The 17,512-nt window shown below is 39.2% G+C and overlaps 1 protein-coding gene across 2 annotated transcripts in view; it reads left to right on the top strand.

Annotated features, from left to right (window-relative positions):
* Nucleotides 1-17,512, top strand: part of grk3 (G protein-coupled receptor kinase 3) — a 194,948-nt gene that overhangs the window by 166,944 nt on the left and 10,492 nt on the right. For both annotated transcript variants that reach the window (XR_004415706.1, XM_033043388.1), the window contains exons 16-20: nt 1,436-1,502; nt 2,434-2,529; nt 3,579-3,741; nt 5,502-5,638; nt 17,172-17,285. Coding sequence is in view for 1 of the 2 variants with exons in the window: in XM_033043388.1 (XP_032899279.1) it covers nt 1,436-1,502; nt 2,434-2,529; nt 3,579-3,741; nt 5,502-5,638; nt 17,172-17,285 (577 nt within the window). In the remaining variant the exon portion in view is untranslated. The remainder of the gene's footprint in view (nt 1-1,435; nt 1,503-2,433; nt 2,530-3,578; nt 3,742-5,501; nt 5,639-17,171; nt 17,286-17,512) is intronic.

Here is a 17,512-nt window from a genome sequence, read left to right as displayed (position 1 = left end):
TAATTATAACGTCATAATACCTGGCCATAAGATAATCAATTATTTTGCTTGTTGAGATATTTTTTAGATGTACATTATCTTTGTAATTGATGGTATCATATTACTCAGTACCTGTGCTAGTGACAATATCCTATTGCTTTGATGACAGTGTCAGTGATACTGTTATGTTCAATGCCATGTTATTGATAAAAACCTGTTGCTCGACATAAGTTATACTAATTGTTGTTGGTCACTACCAATTATAAAACCATGTCACTTACTAAGGCACCTGTTAATGTCGGATGCTGGCTGTGCTGGGATTATTTTGTTGCTCAGTGTTAATGATTATTTCTCCCCGGATAATCAGTGTAAATTATCATATTTTGTTTATTTTCTAGGGTTAATGATCCTATGGCATTTCAGTGTCAGAGCAAATGATGATATTTTGTTGCTCAATGTCTACAATACTAATAATCTCACGTTGCTCACTGCCTGACTTAATGATTCCCTGCCTCTGAACCCCAGGGTTCCTGATTATATCTTGATGCACAGTTCTTAGTTATTACTTTTTGTTGCTCAATGCCAGAGTTACTAATCATGTCTTCTTGCTCAGTGCCAGGTTTAATGATTGCATCTTATTGCTTCATCCCAGGTGTAATAATCCATTTTTGCCCTGTACTTTATTTTTGATATATTTTGCATGCTGCCAGGGGTACTGATGATGTCAGGATCAGTTGAGAATGTACACCCTGTAAGTGCGAGTATCTCATCTGATAAATTGTCAAGTAAGAATTAGCTGGGTAATGGTGTCCATTTTTGGCCAACACAATCCAGAAGTGATGACAGGTCCTTGGAGAGGCCATGAATAATAACAAGGACTGATTATTTTAATTATCCAGAGAGACTGGAATAGTTCTCTTAAAAACATAGGAGATAGCAGATGACTTAATGGAGATGTTCAAACTTAAAATATTTTTTGAGAGGAAAAAATGTATTGTCATGAGGGTTGGAACCACAAATTTGAGGTTATTGGAGAACAAAAACAATTTTTTTTATATACAGAGAATTATTATGATCTGGAATTCACAGCCTGAAAAAGTGATGAAAGCTGATTCAATATACAACATTTACAATAATATTGAACGAATAATTGGAAATGTGCACGCTTTTGGTTAAAATGCAGAGAATTTGGTTGGAATTGTCTTTGACAGAGATGGCAGCAGCATAATGGACAATCACTATGTCCTTTGCTAGAATTATGTGATGCTGTTGCTCAGTTTCAAGATTAAATATTGCTTCCTAGCACAAGGGTTAATGATGACATTTGATTGTTCAGTGCCAAGATTAAATATTTTATTGATAGTTCTATGTTTATTCATGCTAGGGTTATCAAACCTAATGCAAGGGTCAATTTGTGTTCAACTTTGGGGTTACATGATACTTTTTGTCTCCTTAGTGCTGTGGAAGTGAAAGAACATCCTTTTTTTAAAGGGATTGATTGGCAACAAGTCTACTTGCAGAAGGTGAGAACTGGCTCATTGTTATGTTTCTTTCGAAACGTAAATGAAGTAAGAATTGATGAAGTATCGCTGTATTTTGAATCATTATTGCACTTTGAGTGGTGAGTGCCAACTGCATCAGTAAGAACAATTAGATTTTCTGCTACATTATTTTAAATCCTGTCTTCTGTTTCGCAAATTATATCATCCAGTTTTCATTTCTTGTCCCCAGTACTAGTATATTTACAGGCCAGTTTCTTGGATCTGATCAATGAGTCTCCAAGCCATGTATTCTTGTAAGACCAAACTATTGTAAGATACCACTTGAACCTACAACATTTGCAACAGATTACAATTATCTCCACACATTACATCATCACGTGCAACTACGTTTTTTGTTACAGTAAAGACATATCAACATGTTCCAAAACATGTCCAAAACTGTGCATGTATGGACCAGAGAGCTGAATAATAATACTGTGTTACAATTTATTTTATTCCTCATCATGACTCTGCCTTGGCATAAGATGGTGACGTCAAAAATGAATTCCCACATACCATTACTGGTCACTCTTTTCAGAAGTGAGTCTGGTGCATGAACCACATGGAGTCTCAGAGGAACAATCAAACTCCTCTGTTCTGACTCACAATTATGGTTAACACATTACAATGTGTTTCATTTTTATTGAGTTCCGTTTCTGTCAGTAAATTGAAGATTTCTCACTGTCATAGCTAATGGTGTAGAGTAGAGTCATGCATGGAAATAGGCCTTTCAGCCCAACTTATCAAGCATCATGATTCTGTCTATGACACTGAACCTATTTCTAACGGTGACCTTAATTTCACAAACTCTTCCCACCACCGGGAGCGATGTTACAGTCAATAAAAATACACAAGTGCCAAATATCATGGTACACACTATTGTGCTCAACTGTCTTTATCTTTCTGTTTCCAGTATGTGCCTCCACTTATTCCTCCCCGGGGAGAGGTGAATGCAGCTGATGCATTTGACATAGGATCATTTGATGAAGAAGACACAAAGGGCATTAAGGTATTGCCTGCAAGTTCAGAACAGTTCTCTAAAAGTTGCTCTTGGACTCTTAGAAAAAATGTGAATGCTTGTAAAATGTGAAGTGCCAACGGAATAAATGGCGCTCAATAATAATCAGTTGCTAGTGGTGCTTTTGAAGTGGTTGGTACAGGTGTCTTTCCTGTAACCAGTTGATGCGGGTAGCTGCTTTGTAATGAGAGGTGCTTGAACAGTCACTATGCAGCTGCGCCGTGTGGGTGGCACCTGTATTATCAGAAAGTGGTGACAATTTGCAACTTCCCTCAGTTGTTAACCATACACAGAGCACAGAACCAAGCTCTTTTGCCCATCTCATCCATGCCAATCAAGTTTAAAGCTGAGCTAGTCCCATTTGCTTGTGTTTGGCCCATATCCCTCCAAAACCTCTCCTACCCACGTATGTCTCAATGTTCTTTAAACATCACCATTTTACCCATTTCTACAGCTTCCTCTGGCAGCTCGTTCCATATACACACCATTCTCTCCGTGAAGATATTGCCCCTCAGGTCTCTTTTAAATCTGTTCACACCTTAGTGAAGGAAAGACAAATATTGTGCTGATCCAGTGCATTACAGAGTAATATGCTGAACAAAGTACAATACTGTATATCGACAGAAGTTAAAAAGGAAATGCGAATATGGTTCTTATCAAACAAGATTCACAGATTTAAATTAATAACGTATAGCATGGGAGCTTCATTAAACCTTTAATCGCATTCATAGCAAAAAAGTCTGCACCAGAGTCAACCTATGTTAATAATTGTTTCTTAATCCTCTTTAATTTTTGTTGCTGCACTTTTTTCCTTTCGGTTCTTATTTTCCCTTACCCTTTCACCATTTTCTCTTCCCCCCTCCTTGTGTTCTCTTCCTCTTTCTTGCTCTCTCCATCCATATATTTTCTTCACTGTCTTGTCTCTCCGGTCTTCTGTTTTTGGCTTATCTCAATTCTTGCTCTCTCTATTGTGCACATCTCTTCTTCCCTTCTCCATTTTCTACTTTTCCCTCCCTGCATTTCTTAATTCTCCCTCACAGCTGTTGGATAGTGATCAGGAGCTCTATAAAAACTTTCCTCTGGTGATATCGGAACGCTGGCAACAGGAGGTGGCGGAAACTGTGTACGATGCAGTCAATAGTGACACTGATAAAAACGAGATCAGAAAGAGAGCAAAGAATAAGATGCTTGGCCACGAGGAAGGTAGGAAAGTTGTTTTCAATATCTGATAGATCATAAATCAATTTCTATTGCATTGTAAAATAATTGAAAATGCTACAAAGTACTCAGTGCGACATTCTAAATGTTGATGACTTTCTACTAATGCACACAAACTGCTGTATATTTCCTGAATTTCACACTATCATTTAATGGGATTTAAAAAAAATAATAATAATTTTAAATTTCTCATGCATGCTCCAAGACTCATGCCAGGAGGATTGAAATTGCATGTTAGTGTTCATTAGAAATCAGTTTTAATGTTTCCACATTTATAAAATATCAAGCTTCTTCCATCGTTTGATGCTTTCCACAGATAAATTTTGGGGCCAAGAATTACAGATTCAATCTACTCTTTGTGTGAAGAAGTGATTTCTAAATTACCACAAATGGCCAGGCTCTAAATATTGTATATTGGACCTGCTCACAGTTACAGTGATGTATCTTTATCGACTTAACACTCCTTCATTCATTAGAATTCATCTTGAACATATCAATTTTGTTTTCCATTGAAACTCTGTTGCCTAGTGCCAAAGACACTCCAGCGAAGAAAGAATAAAGATATCAGCATGCCTTTTTGGTCACAGCAGACTATACTAGATTCATAGAAGGAGGGAGACACCATTTAGATAGGGCAAAGTGAAAGAACCAAGCAAAAAAGTCATTAGGAAATCTCAAATCAAGTCAAGTGAGTTAATTGTCATGTGTCCCAGATAGGACAATTAAATTATTGCTTGCTGCAGCACAACAGAATATTGTAAGCATAAATACAGAACAGTTCAGTGTGTCTATATAGCATAGACCATATGTATACACATAAATAAGCAGATAAAGTGCAGTAGGCTGTTATAGTTCAGAGTCTGTTTGTTGGCGAGTTTAATAGCCTGATGGCTGTGGGGAAGAAGCTGTTCCTGAACCTGGATGTACCAGGTTTCAGGCTCCTGTACCTGCTGCCCGATGGTAGCGGAGAGATGAGTGCGTGGCCAGGGTGGTGTGGGTCCTTGATGATGTTGGCAGCCTTTTTGAGGCAGCGACTGCGATAGATCCCTTCGATGGTGAGGAGGTCAGAGCTAATGATGGACTGGGCAGTGGTCACAACTCTCTGCATTCTTTTCCGCTCCTGAATACTCAAGTTGCCGAACAAAGCCACGATGCAACCAGTCAGCATGCTCTCTACTGTGTACCTGTAGAAGCTCGAGAGAGTCCTCTTTGACATACCTACTCTCTGTAATCTTCTCAGGAAGTAGAGGCTTTCTTTATAATTGCATCAGTGCGCTGGGACCAGGAAAGATCTTCGGAAATATGCACGCCCAGGAATTTGAAGTTCTTGACCCTTTCCACCATCGTCGATATAAACGGGGTTGTGGGTCCCTATCCAACCCCTTCCAAAGTCCACAATCAGTTCCTTGGTTTTGCTGGTGTTGAGAGCTAGGTTATTGTGCTGGCACCATTTGGTCAATCGGTCGATCTCACTTCTATACTCCGACTCGTCACCATCAGTGATTCGTCCAACAACAGTGGTGTCGTCGGCGACACAGTCATCTTCGGATGTATGTAAATTAGTGTTTAATGTTTGGACTATTGAAGTGTTGTGGAAATCGTAATAGCTGGGGAAAATGTAATTGAAACCAACATTAGGATCAACCATAATCCTACTGAATGGTGGAGTCTTAAGTGTTGTCATAATCTATCCTGATAGTGTTGTAAATTCTAAGACCTGGACTAATATCATCTTTTATATGCAGATTATGCCCTGGGGAAAGACTGCATCATGCATGGTTATATGCTGAAATTAGGAAACCCTTTCCTGACACAGTGGCAACGTCGTTATTTCTATCTTTTTCCAAATCGGCTGGAATGGAGAGGAGAAGGCGAGTCACGGGTAAGCACGTTTGCCTGACCGAAATGAGGAAATTGTTTGTGATCAGGCATATGATTGTCCAGATTGCGACAAAAGAATGGAGGTTTTATCAAGATTAATGCTTCATTCAGGATATTTGAGTATTAAATGTAAAGAGCACTGAGGTTCGATAGAGCTCTTAAAGATAACGGAGTCAAGGGATATGGAGAGAAGGCAGGAGCAGGGTATTGATTGTGGATGATCAGCCATGATCACAGTGAATGGCGGTGCTGGCTCGAAGGGCCGAATGACCTACTCCTGCACCTATTGTCTATTGTCTATTAGGAAAGTTGAGCTTCTATTTATCTGGTTTAAGAGTGTTTCTCAAAAATAGAGGAAGGACGGCCAAAGTGAGAACTCACATCTTGTATTATTAGAATAATTTGTCACAAATAACTGAAAACAATGATACATGAATGATAGGTCAATGGCTAGTGGGGTATTAATTACATGCTGCAGCTCCCCTTCATTTATTTTGTTTTCAACTTATTGAAGAATTTAAATCAAAATGGTAGACACACAGAAAGTGCACAAACAGAATTGTGTTGGTAAGTGTAATGACTTCATTGTGAAACAGTTTTTCTAATGACATGACCTGTTCCTCATTGTGACATTTCCCTTTAGTTGTGTGATGTAATTCTGTGTGGTGAATTATCAGGCCATAAAGATCAAAAGTTACTGCATGGCTAATTTTGAGTTTCTTGCTACCTTACATTTTACAGATTTGTGCATATTGGTTCAAAGAGGTATTAAGTTTATGAATCAAATTGGCTGAATTAATATTAGCACCTCGCTTTATTCATGGGATAAGGAAAGACAGCATAACAGATGCGCACATGGATAGGTCTCCTTTCTATCTCGGACGACTGTTCCCATGACTTTTTTTTTTAAAATCGAAGCATATTTTTAGTCCCTCAGAGGCAGACTGCAACTTTGAAATCTACCAGGACAACGTGTTATATATTTTTCACATTATTATCAAAAAAATAGTAAATGCAGAAGATCATTCCACACATTGTATTTGTTCAGTGACTGAAATATTTCCACATTTCAGCATTAGTTAGTTAAAAAAGATCCAAAGGATTCGTGTTCGCTGTTCCATTCAGAAATCTATTCCACGTATTGAGGAAATATTTCAATTTAACAATTCTGAATTTACTATTTACTGTTTTGCTTGTCCAATAGTTGACGGAGAAGTGTGAGGTTGCATTTTGGGAAGTTGAACTAAGGCAGGACCTACACAGTTATAGGACCCTGTTATAGGAAAGATGTTGTAAAGCTGGGAAGGGTGCAGAGAAGGTTTACGAAGATGTTGCCAGGACTTGAGGGCCTGAGCTTTCAGGAGAGTTTGAACAGGCTAGAACTTTATTCCTTGGAGCGTTGGAGGATGAGGGGATCTTATAGAGGCATATATGATCATGAGTGGAATAGATACTGTAAATACACAGTAGTTTTTTACCTAGCGGAATCAAGAACCAGAGGACATAGGTTTAAGATGAGGGCTGCCTCCCTTGTTCCATTTGCAGGAGGTCGAGTGCACCCTATCTGTCAAGTTGAGTAATGCTGCTGTCTTAACTTGTGTGTCCACAACCTGGATTTCTATGTGGTTCGTGAAAATGTGCCGTCTCTTGCTGGGTGTCAACGCATGTCAAGACATGGGTCTGATTGCTTTCAGCCCTTCTGTTTGTCATCTGACTACAGACTGTGACTTTAACCATCAAATCCTGACACAATACAACATTTTGGTTGACGATAAGCTGGGCAGGTTGCCTGTCACGTATACGATTACCATTGACCCTGAGGCAATGCCAGTTGTTCGTCCAGCTCATAAGATTCTCCACGCTATGCGGGACCGTGTTCAAGGTGAACTCAACAGAATGGTGTCTCTAGGTGTGATTGCTCCCATCGCTGACCCCTCGGATTGGTTTTCCATTATGGGCGTGGCTACCAAGAAGAATAAAGATGAGATACGGATTTGAATCAACCCAAAGGACTTGCAGCAATTAAACGACCCCACTATCCCATGCGCACTGTGGATGAGTTTGCTACGCAGATGGCTGAGGCAACTGTATTCATGGTGCTAGATGCCAAGAGTTCATTCTGGCAGATTTCCCTGGAACACAACTCCTCCAAGTTAACTACTTTCAACATTCCGGGCGTTACTGATTTCTTCGCATGCCCTTTGGAATAAGTTCTACTAGTGAAGTATTTCAACAAGCTATGGAGCAGTTGTCTGCAGGCTACCCATGCTCAATCGTAGTGGATGACATCCTCACTGCAGCACGAACAGTCAAAGAACACTATGCCAATCTGACGAAGGTCTTGGATCGTGTCAAGGCCATCAATCTCAAGCTGAACCCTCAAAAATGCAAATTCATGGTGGATGAGGTGAAATACATTGGCCATGTATTTACCAAAGACGGCCTAAAAACTGATCCAGCGAAAACCAGTGCTATCAACGAGCTGCCAGCACTCACAGACGTGCTACGTTTGCAGAGATTCCTTGGCATGGTTAACTACTTGAGCAAATTCATTCCGGGTTTCAGCGAAATATCAGCCCCACTGCGCCAGCTTACACACAAAGACACAGCTTGGACCTGGCACGAGCAACAACAGATGATGTTCGACACGCTTAAGCAGCAGATGTCTTGTGCTCCTACTCTTGCTTACTTTGACCCTAAACTACCGGTCACACTGACTTGTGACGCCTCACAACATGGACTAGGCGTAGCATATCTTCAAAATGATGGTAACAGCAATAAGCCTGTTGCCTATGCCTCGCGCACCATGACTGACACAGAACAACAGTATGCCCTAATTGAGAAAGAGCTGTTGGCGGTTGCTTTTGCCTGCAAGAAATTCAACGATTTTATCTTTGGACACACGGTCACGATTGAAACTGACCACCAACCTCTGATCAGCATTTTTAACAAACCGAGCCACGCCTCTCCAGCATGCCTACAGCGGATGTTGCTGCAACTTCAAAAATGACATTGTTCTGATCCACAAACGCGGTAAGGATATGCACCTGGCTGACACTCTCTCGCGTGCACCCCGGAAGACGTGCGAGGATCCGCCCTCACCGGATGATGTCTTTATCGTAATGGCCGTGTCTTTTATCCCCTCGTTCTGTATTGAGGATTTGGTTGCCCACACTGTTGCTGACAGTTTCAAACGGTGATGGAAAGCCTGGAGGAAAAACACAGCTGTAATTTCTGCATGCTGAAACCAAAATGTGTAAAAAGACCCTTTAATTAATTCTGAAAATGTGCACTTTAACCACATGTGATTTTTATTCTATTACAAATCTCAAATTGTGGAGTACAGAGGCAAATAAATAAATGATGGGTCTTTGTCCCAAACATTATGGAGAGCACTGGAATTAAAGGGGAATGAATGGGCCTATGAGAGAGATGATGTTGCAGGATCACAGGGCATAAAGACAGGGGATTGGAACTGATGGGATTGCTCTTCTGGGAGCCTTAATGGAACCGAGAGACCGAATAGCCTGCTCCTGCCTTGTAATATGTTGCAAATACAATTCTTGATCTTTTTGAACAATGTAACACTTCAATAGCAGTGTGTCTATTTTGTCTATATTAAGTTGCCAATATTAAGTTGTTAGTGCGTATCACAGATCCCTGGGATGGCACTTTCTCAAGCGCTTAAGTGAGGCAGAATCTACCTTAACTGTTAATGATATGTTTCTACTGATAATCTTTAGCTTTAACCTAGTAATAGATTTTATTGTAAAAGAGGATTCGGGTAAACATTTGCTTCTCTATTTAACGCCTACTTTTGAAGCTGTGCATGATCTTGCTCTATTTACGTAATATGAGTACCTTTGCATTGCTTGGTGACTCTGGCTTTGATTGGGAGCTCACAAGAACAATTGGCTGGTAATAGAAATATCCCTTGGTACACTAAGGACTCTTCTGTAAATGGGCTGTAGGAAAGTATCCGTATTCGGCAATCAAGGTAATTCTGTACCAGATTTAGTTGCTCAGTCAGGCTATGGAATGAGTTTTTGTCTGCAGTTAATGTATTCAGTCCTTAGGTAATGCAGAAAGATCTTTACTCTGCATCCAACGTGTTGTACCTGATCTATCCAGGTCAACAATGAAAAGGTAAAACCATGAAAACATTTTCTGGAATAATAGGAAGCAAAGTGAAAACTGAAATTAATGATCAGTCAGTGCAGTCAAACAGCAATGTGTTTGTGGAACATGATATTTAACTCAGCCATGCAGATGCATCATGTCAGTAACAGCTGTCTAGCGTGTACATGCAATAAACGGCATCATTATAAACCTATTTAACACTGTCTCATATACACATATTTGTGTGCATGATAACAGGCAGATGTTGGGTTCCGTTGAATAAAATCCATTGATGTGCATTGTACAGTAAAACATCTATCTATCTTGCTTTTGTTTTAAATTAGTAGCAGCACATAAAACTGTTATTTATCCACAACAGGTCTTTGATTTTGCATTTTCTTTATGCATTTTTACAGAAAATGTTTTGCTTTCTTGGTGTTGAGAGATGTTATTTATTTATTCCAGTCTTCTTATTTTTTTATGCATTTTAAACACTTTAAAGGACAGGCACAATACGAGTTAAAAACAGAGTAATGATGCTTATACACATTCTGTGGTTTGATCAATCCCTGCAAGATACCATGCAATTTTGCATATTTTGTATTGATATATTTCAAATAAAGGTTCCATTCTCCTGATAGAAAACATAATATCATCCCTAAGGTGGTATATCTTAATCGTTTTGACCTGTTTGATAATATCAATGTCAGCCCTCACATGTTAGATCATGCACAATTACACAGTGGTGTTTCATTGCCATGGCAATAAACTACTCTAGGAAGGTTGACTATTTTGATGTGCACTCTCAGATCTATGTGATGCCATTTAAAATATTAAATAAACATTTTAATTTTAACAGAGCTTCATTACAGTGAGTAGATCAGTGCAACAATACCCTATAAAGTGAGATCTAATCAAACAAAGGATTTGTCGTGTTATTTTCCATTTAGGATGCCTGGATTATTTATAAAAGACGTAGGCTGGTAAGAACACTGCTATCAAACTATAGCATCGACCCAGTCTCCCATGCTATAGTTGAATCTTTGGGTGTATTGTGGGGTCGTCATGATTAGTTTTATTAACATATTACTATTTTTGTTTTCATTTTACATTGTCTTTCTGTCGCTCATCCTTTCCCCTTCAGCTAGTAGCTTAGCTATCGCAAACTTAATTGTTCAAGAAGAGAAATGCTTTTAAATGTTGCATTTTATTATTAGTTTTTTTAACATTCTCTCATCCCTCTTTTAAGAAGCAAGGAGAACAAATTGGGCATTTTCATTGATTTATTTTTCTCCCTTGACGGCCATCCTGTTTAACATATTCAGCCTAGCTGGAAGATTAGCCAAAAAACAATGAAATTCAATCAATTTAATGCTTATGTATCAGGTTACAGGAAGCAGGGTCATACTAGCACAATCTATCTTAATTGAAAGCCTTCATGTGTGAATCCTTTTGATAGCCCACCCTGGGTTTGTATGGTTGTCCCTCGTGATCCAATGTGCTAATACTCAAGCATTTCTGTAATGGTTGTTTTTGTGAGGTATTGTTTTCTGATCCAATTTGGAAAGTACAACCTCAAAACCACTATTACATTAGAAAATTAAAGTAGTTGCAGGTGGTGATGCAGTCAGTACCAACATGGGATATGTTTGCAAATTGGACCAGCTAGATGGGATATGAGCAACGTCTGGGACTCTGACATGATAACTTGGCCCTTGGGAATAAAACTACATTGCACCATCCATTTTCATTTGGATTCAGATCTATCTTTATTCTTCATTCTTTTCTGCCAATTTTCCTCTGCTTCATCCTCTCCTGATGATCTTGACAGCTTGCTGGAGTAGTCATGATAATTGCTGGCACTTTAAACTTCTGGTAATCTCCAATATTTTTGAAAATTGCAAACTAACATTTTCATGTTGGCCACAACTATTTAAAAATGCCCACAACATCCAGAATCCCTGCGTCTATCAATTCACCACCAACAGAGACCACAAATCAATAAATAATAAGATCAGATGTGTTCCTTCAAAGACATGGAACACTGAAGCCAGGTTTGCTACACTCTGAGCTCAAGCTCAGGCCATTGAATTCTGTGCAGAGCAAGGTTGCCATTTCTTTTCAGTCCTGCTCACTCACACCTAGAATTTTACCTTATCAATAAAAATAGTGATTGAAATGAATTGTAGAAGGATGGAGTATGGCATTAAATTCTTTGAAGGATGATGAGAGAAGTGATCTGAAAATGCAAGACTAAATTGCAATGGTGCATTGTACATGATCTGTTGAAAAGCTGACCTGCAGAGAATTGAAATCTAAGTCTATCTTTGTCTTGCCAAGATGTGCTTTTTTTTTTACAGTATATGGATAGAGATTTTGTTTTAAATTGAAATGGTTTTCCATAAATTGCGTTTTTGTTTTCAGATCCTGAAATTGTTTAAAAGGGATAGTGAAATAAAACAACAGTGTGTTTGATTAGCATTCTAAAACAATGTCTGAATGAGTTCCAAGGTTTTATCATCAAACTATCACTGGATCTCCAATTTAATTCATTCACACATTATTTTCATGGCTCTTCCTTGAAACTAATGTCTTCATTTTTTAAAATTTCTTTGAATTCCTTATTAAGCTTAGAAACATTCATTTAAAAAAATGTTTTATTGATTTTTAGAGGCACGATGTTGATGTTTTCAGAAATGCATCAGAGTAGAAAATCAGGCAAATCATTATTGCCAAAGCCCTAACAAGAGAACGTGTCCAATTCTAAACATAGCATTTTAAAAAGTATGTTGAGACATTAGAAAGAGTTCAGAGGAATTATGCCAGGGAATCGGGTAGCTATGGAGAGGTTAAAGGGAGATTGATGAGAAGTTTTCCAAAAATTCTCAAGAATTTTGATTGAAAGAAGAAATGTTTCCGCTGGTTTGGGAATACAATCACAATCACAATAGTACTTTATTAGCCAAGTATGTTTTGCAAATCATACAAATAAAAAGCAATGGAACACACTAAATATATTTTACCATAAACATCCACCACAGTGACTCCTCATTCCTCACTGTGATGGAAGGCAAAAAAAAAAGTTCAGATCTCTTCCCTTCTTTGCTCTCTCGCGGTCAGGGGCCTTGAGCCCTCCGTTGACGGGACGATCTTGATTCCGCATTGGCAATCGAACCCCGCGTCGGGACTGGTCAAGCCTCTGCTTCGTTGGAGCTCTCAACTAGCTTCTCCAGAGATTGCAAGCTCACGTTGGAGTGATCCCTGCCCAGTGGTGGGGCTCAAATCTGGGCAAATGGATGGGAGGCAATAAAGTCTCAGTTACATTAATAACTAGACTAAGTGGGACCCGATGGGTCCCAGCATCACACGGGATGGCTGGTCCCCCAACGCAATATTCCACCTCTCCACCAATTCCAATATTGGTGGCCAGTGGAGGGGGGGGGGGTGGCTTTCTGGAGCACTAGTATTGGTGTTGCGGGCTGAAGGCACTGGTTTCCAGAGTGCTAGTATGGACATCGTGGGCCGAATGGATTCTTGGGCTGGCGGCTCAGTCACTCAAGCCTGTTGTGCTGGCAACTCACTCACTCACGGCTGGTGGGCTGGCAGTTGACTCACGGCTATTCCTTGAAATTCTATTTCAAGCAGGGTGCAAGGCCACCAAATTCAAGTGCAGTTTCTCACCACTTCAAGCAGGGTGCAAGGCCACTAAATTCAAGTGCAGTTTCATACCATTTCAAGCAGGGTGCAAGGCCACTAAAGACAGCGAGTCGTGACCCCTCCCTCCTCCATCTTGCAGAGACTGAGCCATGCTCACACTTCTGGGTTTTATAGTCCCTCCCACCAGAACGGACGTGGCCTTCATGGCGTGATTGACAGGAGAGAGAATCTCAACAGTGTTTAAGAGAGAATCTCAACAGTCCCTCTCGCTCCCCCATCTTGCAGAGACTGACTGAGGCACTCAACACTTCCGTGTTTTATAGTCTGGAAGGGGCGTGGCCTTCAGGAGAGAGAATCTTAACATTTTTTAAACATTAATAACTCTTTTATTTTTCATTGATGGGAAAAATCATCTTGTCCTGCGCAGTGGGGGGTGGGGGGGGGGGGGGTGGAACTCTGAGTAAGATGGTCAAAAATCACAGACGTAAGTGACAGCGTTTTTTCTAAAATCAATATACAGAACAACAGGAAGTGGTCAAGCTCAGAATTTTAGTAATATAGATAGATTAAAATACAGGTAAAGCTCAGCAGGTCAGGCAGCATGTGTGGAAAGAGAAAACTTTAATATTTCAGGCTTCTGACCCTTGCACAGAACTGGGAAAGAGAGGAAACAAGATAGTTTTTAGGAGTTTAGTTAATGTGTCAGTCAGAGTAGCAATTGGAAGCACAAAATCATCTGCTGCAGCAATGACCATTGATATGAGTGAGCTGGAATCACATTCAGGTTATTCTGGGGGATGATGGCAGATTTCTTCCAAGAAGGGCATCAATGAATAGGTTTTTATGGCCATGTGGATTTATGTTTTTTTTTGGCAGACACTACCATGTTTTTAAATTAATAATTCATTTATTTAAGGATACTGACATTTCCAGCTGTCATGTGAGGTTTGAATTTGTGTTTCTGGATCAGCGGTGTAGAATTCTGACTATTAGTCCAGTACCTTAATCGCTATGGCACTGTCTCCCTTATTCTCTTCATCATCGTGAGAATTTGATCTCCGTGGGTAATTACATCATTGCGCAAGGTGTTTGATGTGCTGATGAGGCCAATGCTATTGTTGCACCTGGCCAGATAATGTGGATTGAGGAACTGTCTTACTATTGCTGGCCTGCCTCCATGGAATGTACAACACAAAACTGGTCAGACCAACTAATTCATGCCGGTATTTGTGTTTCACCTGCGCCTCCTCCCAACTTTCCTCATACAAGTCTATTGGAGTAAGCCTCCATTCCTTTCGCCTTTGAATTGTTGTCCATCCTCTCCTTCAATAGATACATAGCTATTCACTGCAAGTGCAGTTTGTAGTAGCAACTTACACATTCACACCACTCTTCATTTATCTAGTTGATCCTTTCCCTGCAAAAGAAACATTCTCTCTGCAGAAACTTCATCGAAACTTTCCATCATTGCAACTTATTTACCCAATCTGCAATTTTGTTAATTCCGATATAATTCATTACAATCCTCCTCAGTATCAACTATTTCGTAACCTCTTGCAATTTGGAGTCAACTTTAAATTTAGAAATTATGTTGTTAATTCCATTGTTTGCACTGTTAATGTGTCCACCCCCCAAATACCATTCCTCACCTCCCGCAATGAATGACTACCCCAGACCTCGACAGCTTTCTGTGATGAAACCAGTCAGCATATCCTTTCCGCTGCTTGTCCCCTGACCACTTTCACTGACCTTATTCAGTAGCCTTTGAAGTATGAAGTATTGTACGAAAGACCTGTTTGAGGCATTTTGTGAATGTTGTGATTTGTGTGATTTGAACCTTTTGGTCTGCTTGGTTGTTTGATAGAGCTTTATTAAAAGCTCAACCCTGCTATCTTCCCTCTAACCTGGTTGCCACACTATAGGAAGGAAGCAATTAAGCTAGAGAGGGTGCAGAGAAGAATCACAGGAAAGTTGTCTGTACTGCAATGCTTGAGTTATGAAGAGGGATTGGATAGGCTGGAACTATTTTCCCAGGACTAAAGGAGGTTGACTGAGGGAGGTGCTATATTTTGGTTTCTTCAACAGAATATCATGTTTGATATTGAAACTGACAGACTGTATCCAAAGGTGTTGTTCATTTACATTGTTTGCAAACTCCTTAAAAATTTTCAACTAAATTGGTTAGCCCACCACGGTTGCATTGGATGTTACCTGGTTTCTCCCTCTTAAGTAATGAAATGGTTCTAATCTAGAGCCACAATTCCCAAAAAAGCTGAAGAATTTTGGAAAGTTAGGACTGTTTAATCAGCAATACTTTTGTATATTTATTTCAATATTATTATGTCAAAGCAAGATCTTAAAATTGGCCTATCTTATTTTTTCATTTGTCTAAACTTCAGCTAATAATAAACTGTCTAAATGTTCTCCACTACTGGCTTTGAGTTTCTTGGCATTTTGTTCTTATGCTCCATTGTGAAAATGGAATACATTTAATGAGCTTTACATTTTTTTTCCTATGTATTCTCACAAACTTCTTTCTTCAGTGAACCCACATTTTTATTGCTTTCACAGTATATTTGCAGATTATTTTTACTTTTTAACTTTTACAGTCAACATTTCAATGTTTTCCTCCTATCCCATTTCTCATTACGTAGTTGTTCTGATCAATTGGATTCCCACACGTCCATGCACCTCTCTCTTGTTGACTGTGGTTACTCAGCTTTATAATTGGAGCATTGCGCTCTTTTATACTGATTTTGTTTTGGAGTAATTACATTCACATTTTTACACCCCCCATTATGTTTAGGTTTATCCATTAACATTTTTGCACTACTATTTCTCATTTATATCTAGTTCCTTTGAAATGTGACTCATGTATCTTTGGTTTTTAAGAATCTCTTCATTCTTTCAAACTTCAATCACATTACATTCACATGTTGGAACGTAACAGTTGTGCCGATCTTCTAGATCAAATGTATCTGATTAACAGTGAATCAATAATTATAGAAAATAAATTACTAATTGCAGTGACTTGACTTAATTTTCCAGCAAAGGCCGGAAATTTTTGCATATATGATTTGGGGTCATGCCATACATTATAAGACAAGTTTTGAGATTACTTTGAAGATATGGAAATAGTAAACTAATTTGAAACAATATATTTGATCATCATTTTGCGAGTTAGAAAACCTTAATGATATGTTTTGGTTTTCAGACTAATCAGTTTTCCTCTCATGTGATGTCCCAGTAGACACAGAATCGGGAGAACAGTACGACATTCTTACAACTGTTGTCCAATTTAACCAGATTACTTTTCTCCTGCGCACCCTTTCAGTTTGTTAGAATTTTCTGTTGCGCTCGTTTTACCATGATGGCCTGCCTACTTGTGATTTGGGTAGACCAGGCCACTATTGACAACTTTCTTCACCACATCCATAACAGCAACACAGTTATAGCACCAGGCCAGGGTTCAGCATCGTTATTACCACAAGGTCTAAGTTTTGACTTAAAGTAGAACACAGATGCTGTCCATCTAAAATCCCTCTTTTTATGTGTTTGTTAATGTGGGGCCTCGTATAATTAGTTAAGTAGCATTTAAGGCGATTTCTCCCATACCCAGAATGTCTTCCCCTTGGATAGTAAATAGTAATAGGATGCTTTAATTTAGCAACCCGCTGCAAAACCCAATGTCAAAATTAAGTAAATACTTTGACGTTCATTTCTGAATTTAACTCTTCTTTTCTGTTTTATTAATCTAGCAAAGCCTGCTGACAATGGAGCAGATAGTTTCAGTGGAAGAGACTCAGATTAAAGATAAAAAATGTATCCTGCTGCGGTTTAAGGGAGGAAAGCAATTTGTATTGCAGTGTGAGGTAAGTGCTTCTGTGGGTCAGGGAGGTCTAGAGATGAGTGGTGTGTCTCACCATTTTAACAATAGTAAAAATAGAAAAGCTTTGTTGCTGTACTGTGACTTCCAGGAGTGGGCTTGATTCAGTATATTACATAAAGAAATTGATTAGAGAGTTTTTGAAACTATTTGAGTTGGAGAAAGTTAATCATTGTATATTGTTCAGTGCAATAATTGATTGGAAATCTAAAC

This window comes from Amblyraja radiata, chromosome 25 (genome assembly GCF_010909765.2).
Source record: "Amblyraja radiata isolate CabotCenter1 chromosome 25, sAmbRad1.1.pri, whole genome shotgun sequence".
Classification (NCBI taxonomy): domain Eukaryota; kingdom Metazoa; phylum Chordata; class Chondrichthyes; order Rajiformes; family Rajidae; genus Amblyraja; species Amblyraja radiata.
Note: the sequence above shows the minus strand (reverse complement) of the source record. Positions and strands in the feature narration are given on the sequence as shown.